The sequence below is a fragment of the Mobula birostris genome, chromosome 3 (assembly GCF_030028105.1).
Source record: "Mobula birostris isolate sMobBir1 chromosome 3, sMobBir1.hap1, whole genome shotgun sequence".
Classification (NCBI taxonomy): Eukaryota; Metazoa; Chordata; class Chondrichthyes; order Myliobatiformes; family Myliobatidae; genus Mobula; species Mobula birostris.
In genome coordinates this window covers 222,999,967-223,009,853 of record NC_092372.1, presented here as the reverse complement: position 1 = coordinate 223,009,853, position 9,887 = coordinate 222,999,967, and the positions used below count along the sequence as shown (strand labels likewise).

General features: G+C 40.6%; 1 protein-coding gene across 4 annotated transcripts in view; it reads left to right on the top strand.

Moving 5' to 3' along the window:
* The first annotated feature begins 899 nt into the window (after positions 1 to 899).
* Positions 900 to 9,887, top strand: part of ctdspla (CTD (carboxy-terminal domain, RNA polymerase II, polypeptide A) small phosphatase-like a) — a 277,323-nt gene continuing 268,335 nt past the window's right edge. For 2 of the 4 annotated variants that reach the window (XM_072254209.1, XM_072254206.1), the window contains exon 1: positions 900 to 1,921. In XM_072254209.1, the coding sequence (XP_072110310.1) occupies positions 1,852 to 1,921 (70 nt within the window). In that variant the 5' untranslated portion in view covers positions 900 to 1,851. The remainder of the gene's footprint in view (positions 1,922 to 9,887) is intronic. The other 2 variants (XM_072254207.1, XM_072254208.1) reach the window with 2 other exon arrangements.

Below are 9,887 nucleotides of genomic sequence, written 5' to 3'. Positions count from 1 at the left end.
TCAAATTTCACCTTAGCTAGGGAGTATTGCTGATGTATAATCATCGTGCACATAAAGAGGCCATTCAGTCTATCATACTGGTAGAACATTATTATTCCTCTACACTGTCTATGTACACCATTTTTATGAATTTTTTATTGCCGGGGAAATGTGTGTCAAATTACTGAAGTAGCGCTGCATATCGTTCTGGTATCCTTATATAAAGGGAGAAAGGGAGATATATTGCATTGGAGGCAGTTCAGGTAAATTATTCCTGTACTTATGAAGATAGGCTGGGTCTATTTTCACAGTTTAGAAGAACATGAGGTAATCTTACTGTGACATTTGAGATTCTGAGAGAGCTGGACAGGATAATGCAAGAAAGCAGGGTAAACCTGGAACTAGGGGGCATTCTTCCAGTTGTGGTGGCTAGAACCACTAACCTTTGAAACCTAGTTTTGGGGACTGGGTAATGTAATACTTCAAGACACAGGAAGATTTCTGGATTGTCAAAAAATTGGGATCATGTAGGAAGATTGGCAGGGGAGCGGAGTTAAGGTCAAGATCAGAGTACCCACTGAGTCAATTTCCTTTCATCTTTGTGGTTCCACCCAGCCAGTGGTGTTTCAGATTGTTCCAGTATATTTCCAATTATGGGGGACGGGGCTGGTGGTAGAAGAAATTAATTTGCAGAAAGGCTTCTTTATTGACAATTCTTATAAAATCATGAGCTGTATTTTTAAATAAAAGATTGGTGTTTGGAAACTAACCCCTACTGTCAAATAAAGGAAGTAGGAATATTCTGCAATTCTATTACATTTGAATGGGATGCGGTTGGCCACGCTATAAACCTCTCTCTTTGCAATTGTCACACTTTTATTTTAATCTTGGCAGCTACAGAGTGGTGGAGTTAAGAGGAGGCGGGGTGAAGGCTGGTTTATGAGTATGTGTGTGTGTGCGCGCGTTTCGTGCACACACCATCAGCTCGGATTTCTTTCCTGCCTGGACTATTATCATTAATATTATTATTATTTTTGTCGGAGGATGTGGCGGTGGGGGGAGAAGAAGAAATGACTTGGAATTAATTGCTCCGGTAGCTTTGCATTGATTTTCTTTCCCCCTCCTTCTCTCTCCGGGTTAGTGCATTGCTAACCCTCTTTTTTTTTAATTGTTTCCAAAAAATTTAAAACAAAATCCTGCAAAGGAAGGAAGAAAGTAGGGGGGAGAAAAAGGGGAGAAGGCGAAGAAAAAAAGTGAGGAGGGTTTCTTGAAACAGACGGCGCACATTTTCTTGTTGTTTTGGAGAAGTTCGAGCTCCTCCATATTGGAGAGCAAAGCGTCGAGCCGAGGGGGGAAAAAACAACCGCCGCCGCACCGAGGAGGATCAAACACACACAACAAACCCCCGGCAACAACCCCACCGCCTCGGCACGTCGACAAGCAGTTTGTTTTTTTCCCTCTCTCTGAGGGAATTTAATTTTTTTTTGGTGAGGAGAAAATCTCCCCAGCACTCACCGGACAGCTTGGCGTCTCCCCTCCCGGGCCGCGCAAAAGGCGGTTATTTTTTGAATTTCCTCCTTTTTTTAAAAAAAAATCAACGTTGATATAAATGGTGGACTGACTTAATTTTTATTTCTTTCTATTTTTTTTGTTTTAGGGAAAGAATTCTAAGAAAAAAGTTGCCGGGAATATATTTCCTGTGTTTTTTTAAAGAACATATTTAAATTTTCGCCCCCCCCGCCCCTTTGGCCAGTATCCGTAATAACATACATTATATTTTGTCCTGGGGGTGCTTTTTTTCGTTTTTTGTTTTATTTTCGGTGCATTTTCTGAAGGAAACCGGCGAGGGCCCGGCGGCCGAGGGCTTGTTCGATGGACAGCACGTCCATTATAACGCAGGTCTGCAAAGAGGATGAAATTATTTCATCGTCCCAGGAAAAAGGTAAGGCATTTGGCTTCATTTCATAAAATGTAGTAAAAAAAATCTTATCATGTGTCATGAAATGTGAAGTGTGGGGGATTTTAAAGATGGGGGCGCGCTTGAGTTTATAAAGTGGAGACCAATCCTGTCCTGGTCTTCCCAAGTCTTCGGTTTATTTTTACTTTTGTTCTTTTACTAAAGTGGAAATGCTGTTTTTCATTTTATGTATGGAAATATATATATGTGAATATGCAAGCGCATATTTTTTGCATCTGTCCCAAATTTGACGGAAATCTTCCACATAAGGAATTGAGGATTTAGATTTCTTCACCTTATTCTTGGATTTCTTCATTCGCTTCACTTTTGCTTTCAGTGATCATTGGCGTTTGCAAATACTTAAGTGAATTGTAGATGAAAGGTACAGAGGGAGTTCTCTTCCCAGTCACTTGATGTTTCTTTCGACCTCCGAGCAATGATTTGTTTCTTTGATGGTGAAGCTGAAGTTTAAAGCCAAGGGTAATCCCACTGCTTTTGTTTACTGAATGAAATTATGAATTGATAATTTGAACCCTGCAAGCAGTAAGGGAAAAAACGTAGAATGTTTGCAAGCAGGATGTTTTTAACGTGGGCTCCTTTTTCAGTTTTCCACGCCCACTGTTGTCATCCATAGGAATTGGAAGGGGAAATGGTCCACTTTCCACACACATCCCCCAAAAAGTAGTTAAAATAGGAATTATGGAAATGCTGTTTCCTCTGACAACCCGACGACATTTAACATAGGAAGAAAGCATGTATTGACTGCAGATTTAGGGATAAATAGCATTCTGGAAGTGGAGGGTAAAAAGTTATAATGGTGTTGGGTCAGTAAAACAACATACTCCTACTTGCCAGTAGGAACATTAAAAAAAACAGGTTAAACATTTGCTTCTTTCGGAGAAAATGGAATGAAGTTTGAGTTGGTATCGTAACGAAAAGGCACTTGGTATATTGTGAAGAAAAGTTTTATTTTTGGTTTAGAAACAGTTTTGATTAAAAAATAGACATTTTTGTCAAGCATTTTCATAAGTATTTTCCTGATCCGATACTCCGAAGTGTACAAAGGAACGTGACAGAATTATCCGCCTCCATTATTATGGGAAGGATCCTTGTCAAAGTACTTAATTATTTTATTTTTTTGCTTGTGGAACTTTAAATTTTCTGTGGTTTGTTTTCTTACCATATATAATACTTTCCTTGTGCGGAAAATTCCATTACATTCATCATTCCCAGGATTGAAGCTTTTTTATTAGTTTAAGTTCTAGACGAGAACTTAAATGTGTGTGGTCTGGAATCAGTGGCTCTTCTGTTTGTATTTCCAAACTTTTTCATAGCAACAGCAAAAATGTAGCATTTTAAAAATTACTGTAAATATGGTTAGGATGAGAGAACATGTTAGAAATATCTGCTCTCATCAGGTTGACTCAAACTTTCTTGGAGTCTGCAACTCACAAAATTACTGGAAGTCCATTTGCAAAAAAAAAACAAACTATTCAAAGCAGGTAGTATGAATTTGTTTCACATGTCATACTTAAGGTGAAACAGGACAGTTGGGAGACAAGGATTCATTGGGACCCATGTGTAGTGAGGTAGAAAGTATATATATATATATATACACACATACATATTCCTTTACACACTAAACTATGTTGCTATTTAATACATTTGTGCAAAATAATGTGAGTTATAGGCATTTTTGTAGAATTTTTTCCTGCAATTTTTTTGCCATGATGGGCTTTCTTATTCTCTGTTTGCTGAGTGGGGTCTTGTGATAGGAAACAGGAGGTTAATGCAGCCTGGCTTCAGTTAGCGTTCTAAATGGTTTCCTTTGTGCGTGCTTTCAGCTTGGCATTTTTTTTAATTTGGGAAAAGGACTTTACTCTTTTGTTAAAGGTTGAATTACAAGGTTAAAATGCTGTGTGCAGTGCTGTGCTGTTCGGTGAGGTTTTCACATCACGTATGTTTTCAGCCTGCGTTGTTTTTGACTTCCTGTGGAATAAGACCATAAAGCCTTAATCCAGCAAATATTGAACTAGAAGTTTTAAAACAGATAAAGATTCCCTTGAATTTTTCAGCAGATATACAGGAAATCATAAGCTGTGGTTGTAACAGAGGTATACTGTACAAGCTGTGTGCTTTAGCTGGTTGACCACCAGGCTACAGCCACAACTAGATTCCTAAGGACAATTTTATGGTGGCATCAAAGCTACTCAATCCAGCTTGAAAGGAACGTTCCAGCAAAAACAGACGAATTAAAAACCCTCTCATTTTCAGTGCTATTCATCTTAAATTATTGGTACTGAACATGATGATACACTTGCAGTAATATGAGAATCTATTGTTGACAGTGGAAAGTAACATGCTACCTGGAGAAACTTCATGATTTTTTTTTTCTCTGGTTATCAGATATTTCAATCTAATCTGTTAAAATATTTGGTTCATAACCGATGAAATCATCTGTAAGATCATAAAACATAGCAGAATTAGGCCATTTGGCACATTGAGTCTACTCTGCCATTCCAGAGTCTGCCCACTGTTCCATCATGGCTGATTTATTATCCCTCTCAACCCCATTCCCCTGCCTTTTCCCTGTAACCTTTAACCAGAGTAATCAAGAACCTATCAACCTCTGCTTTAAGTATACCCAGTGACTTGACTTGCACAGCTGTATGTGGCAGTGAATTCCACAGGCTCTCTGGCTTTCATCATCTCTGTTATAAATGGATGTCCCTCAATGGTGCAACGAGACCTGGGTGTCATTATACACCAGTCATTGAAAGTGGGCATGCAGGTACAGCAGGCGGTGAAAAAGGCGAATGGTATGCTGGCATTTATAGCGAGAGGATTCGAGTACAGGAGCAGGGAGGTACTACTGCAGTTGTACAAGGCCTTGGTGAGACCACACCTGGAGTATTGTGTGCAGTTTTGGTCCCCTAATCTGAGGAAAGACATCCTTGCCGTAGAGGGAGTACAAAGAAGGTTCACCAGATTGATTCCTGGGATGGCAGGACTTTCATATGAAGAAAGACTGGATGAACTGGGCTTGTACTCGTTGGAATTTAGAAGATTGAGGGGGGATCTGATTGAAACGTATAAGATCCTAAAGGGATTGGGCAGGCTAGATGCAGGAAGATTGTTCCCGATGTTGGGGAAGTCCAGAACGAGGGGCCACAGTTTGAGGATAGAGGGGAAGCCTTTTAGGACCGAGATTAGGAGAAACTTCTTCACACAGAGAGTGGTGAATCTGTGGAATTCTCTGCCACAGGAAACAGTTGAGGCCAGTTCATTGGCTATATTTAAGAGGGAGTTAGATATGGCCCTTGTGGCTACGGGGGTCAGGGTGTATGGAGGGAAGGCTGGGGCGGGGTTCTGAGTTGAATGATCAGCCATGATCATAATAAATGGCGGTGCAGGCTCGAAGGGCCGAATGGCCTACTCCTGCACCTATTCTCTATGTTTCTATGTTTAATTCTGAGGCTGTGCCCTCTGGTCCTGGACTTCTGTACCATAGGAAGTCCATATCCACTTTATTTTGGCCTTTCAATATTTGATAGGTTTTGATGAGCTCTCCTCTCATTCTTTCAAAATAGTATAATCTTGGGGTTGTGAAATGCAAGTCTTACTGACTGAATTTGTGGGGTTCATTTGATTTGTGAATATGAACTGAAAACCAGTGCATTTTCTTTCTTCTTCTTAGCCCGTCACCCCATCTGGGGCATAGGCCACTGATGGCAGCTCACCAGAGTCCTCTGTCCTAGGCTAGTCTTTTAAGCTGTCCCTAGGTGTAGCCCATCTTTGAAGATCCTTGCTCTCCCAGGGATGAGGTCTTTGGAGTTTCTGTAGCTCTGGGTTGTTACAAGGTGGAGTTGCTAACCACATACCCGATCCTCCTCCTTTCACAGCTGGCCTGGAACAGTCCATGGTAAAGTTTAAAATCAGAGCATGCTAACATGAAATGTTAGATATCTCTTGCATTTCTTCCACTTAGACCTTTCGTTTATCCAGTGTGAGATTTTTAATGCTGGTTTATAAAAGAAGATTGAGCATCATCAATTGATTATTAAAGTAGTCCAACATCATCGACCAGGGACATTAACTTTGTTTCTCCCTCCTGTAGATGCTGTTCGGCCTGCTAAGTATTTGTTTGCATTTTCTTTTATTTCACATTTGTAACTTTTTGCTTTTGTTCTTCAGTCCCATCATAGATTCCACTTGAATCCCTGTCCCCTTTTGGAGTGTGTCGAAGCAAGACTAGATTTAAATGTATAAAGCGTATGGTGTGTGTCTCAAATAGCCTCTGACAACCAAGTCCAGCTCCTAGCCTTCAAGTGTTTCTACTGACAGGATAAGGGCCAAAGGTGAGTTACAAGCACCTTAAAGTCAGTTGCTTTGGGCAGCTGGGGCTTGTCAACTGTGGTTGGCTGCTCATCTAGTAGAAGGAAAATTCTGATTTCAGACCTTCGCTGCCTTGCAACTGTACTCATTCATGAGGAAGGCTTTAAGAGTAAAATCCAGAGCTGGAGTCCCTAAGGCAGTCCTACGTTGTGTTCAGCAGTGACTAGCAACTCCTGTGAAGCTGCTGTTGTCAAACTGTGTCCGTCTTTGCCATTCCTTTGGGTACATCAGCTGCATGGAGAGGGAAGCCTAATGCATAGGTGACAGCTTGCTCTCCATATCGTACTGCTCTGGCTTGCGTACTTGCTAGGATGCGATGTTCATGTTCGATCCTGACCAATAGAGGCTACATTGTGCAGGATTTAACAGATTATCTTTAGTTCTCCAGCCCCAAATAACATGAGAAAACTAGGGAGGAAAACAACTTTGTGGTTGACAGTCCCTTCTAAACTTCAAAACAGTCAAAAAATAGTTTAATTTTAAGTATTATTTTGTATCATATTTAGAAATTGCTGCGGTGTTCATGAATTTCTGAGATTAGCAGCTTGTAGCAAGTCTGTCACATGCTGCTCAAATAAGCGGGGTTTTGGATAGTCTTGGTAAAGAAGATATAAGACTGAGTATTGTTGACAAATTTGCCTACAAATTACTAACCTTAACCAGTATGTTGTTGGAAAGTGGGAGGAAATTCCATGGTTATGTGGAGAACATGTAAACTCCAGAAAGACAGAGGTGGGAATTGAATCTTGATCACTGATTACAGGTGATGTAATAGCATTACGCTAACTGTCATGCTACTGTGGAAAACATAGGTTAAACAATTAGAAAAAAGATCCAGTTCATTTTAGTGCAAAGTGAAAATTGTCATAGTATTGCTAAATAGTAGTGATTAATTCGTGTTTTATCGGTCAGTTCAAGAACCACATAGTTGAAGGGAATTAGTTGTTTTTGAACCTGGTGGCGTGGGGCTTCATGACTTAAAATTTGAGGGATGTAAAATATTGGACATGTTTGTGCATCATATGGACTTTAGTTTTGATCTTGCAGCTTATTTTGCTCTTTTTAGCTTATTGTGTGGTTTTGTTTTTATCTTGCTAAGCACATGGAGGGAAATGAAGAAAAGGGATAGATGTTGGATTTAGTCAAGGAGGAAAAGGAAATGTATGAAAGATTCATGAAGCTGAACTCAAACAGCCCTTGAGTATTATAAAGAAGCCAGAAAAGAACTCTACGGTATTGGGAGAGCCAGAAGGATTAAGGAGAATCTCAAGGCGTTCTATACACACATCAAGAGCAAGAGGATAACTGGGAACAGGATAAAAGAACTTAAAGTAGAGAACGTGCTTGGAGGGCAAGGTTGTGGGGAGGTCCTAAATGAGTACTTTACATCAGTATTTACCAAGGAGAAGGACGTGGAGGATTGGGAAATCAGTGTGGAAAGTGCCAATTTGCTAAGGAGATAAAGAAGAATGTAGAGTTTGGTCTCTTAAAGTGTACTAAGGTGAATAAGTTCACAGAGCTTGATGAAATATACCTCAGATTATTGAGAAAGGCAAGAGATAGGATTGCTAGGGCTTTGATCGATATCTTCGTATCTTTTCTGGCGACAGGCGATGTCCCAGAGGACTGGCGAGTAACTAATGTTAGTGGTAGAGAAGTTACTGGAGAGGATTCTTAGGGATAGGATTTATGAACATTTGGAGAAACAAATTGTGAATTAATCCAAAGGTGTAATTGGAATTTATTTTGTGTGTATGTGTGTGGGTGGGGAGTCATTTCTTGCATAATTGATTGAGTTTTTTGAGGTGATGAAGGTGATTAATGAAGGTAGAGCTGTGGATGTTGTCTACATGCAGTTCAGTAATGTCTTTTATGAGAGGCTCATCTAGAAGATTAAGCTGCATGGGATCCATGGTGAATTGGCTGTTTGGATTCAGAATTGGCTTCTCCACAGAAGACAGCGTGGTGGTTGATGGGACTTATTCTGGCTAGGGTTCTGTGACTAGTGGTATTCCACAGGGATCTGTTCTGGGACCTCTGCTGTTTATGATCATCATCATCATCATCATCATCATCAGGTGCCATGCCCAGTTTGAGCTTTGACTGCCATGGCCCACACACTCCTGTCAAGTGGATCAATTCATTGGTATTCATTTCCAGTTCTCTGGCTGCTGCTGTTTATGATATATACAAATAACCTGGGTGCTAATATAAATGGGTGGGTGAGTAAGTTTGCAGATGATACAAAGATTGGTGGTGCTGTGGGTAGTGCAGAAGACTAGCAAAGGGTACAGTGGTATGTTGAATTGTTGTGGATCTGAGGGGAGAAATGGCATATGGAGTTTAACCAGGCTAAATATGAGGTGTTGCACTGAGGAGATTGGATTGGATATTGGGGGTGTAGTGGGCAATGAGACTGCAGAGGGATCTAGATCAGATGGAAAAATGGCAAATGGAATTTAAGGCAAGTTCGAGGTTTTGTACTTCTGTAGGACCAACCAGGGTAGGACTAACACAGTGAATGGCAGGACACTTGAGTGTGGTAGAACAAAGGGATCTGGGAATACAGGTCCATAATTCATTGAAAGTGACATCACAGGTAGATAGGGTCGTAAAGAAAGCTTTTGGCACATAAATCAATGTACTGAGTACAGGAAATGGGATGTTATGTTGAAGTTGTATAAGACATTGGTGAGGCCAAATTTGGAGTATTGTGTGCTGTTTTGGTCACCTACCTACAAGAAGGATGTAAACATGATTGAAAGAATGCAGAGAAAATTTACAAGTATGTTGCCGGGTCTGGATGACCTGAGTCATAAGGAAAGATTGAATAGGTTAGGGCTGTATTCTTCAGAATGTGGGAGATTTGATAAGAGGTGTATAGATAGTGTAAATGCCAGCATGTTTTTTCCGTTTGGGTGGGGCTACTACCAGAGATCATGGCTTATGGGTGAAAGGTAAGATGTTTAAGGGGAACATGAGTGAAGAAGTTTCTCCTCAGAGGGTCATGAGAGTGTGGAATGAGCTCTCAGCACAAATGGTCCATGTGAGCTTGACTTCAACGTTTAAGAGAAGTTTGGATAGGTACATGGATAGTAGGGATGGGGGCGGGGGTGCTATGGTATCAGTGCAGGTCAATGGGAGTTGGCAGTTTAAATGGTTTCGTCATGGACCAGATGGACCGTAGAGCCTGTTTCTGTGCTGTACTTCCCTATTCTATGAGTCTGCTTGCCAGTATCCTGGCCCATTTAAGTTTCAGTGTTTTTCATGGCCAAATCTCTGGGTTATTCCATTCTCAGCACTGTCAACTGTGTTATCAGGTGCAAGTACAACAAATCCTGGGATTCCTTTACTCCCTATCCCTGTTTGTAATAAAACCACTAAAACACACCTCATTTACCAAGATTTCAAACTCGTACTGTACAACAGCAAGTTTGTGGCAGCTTTGTTACTTTTTTCCACCTGTAAAATACTTCGGGACATTTTCACTATTTAAAATGTAAATTCAGTTAAAACAGAAAACGCCAGGAAAAAAAAGTTCAACAGGCAGCATTTA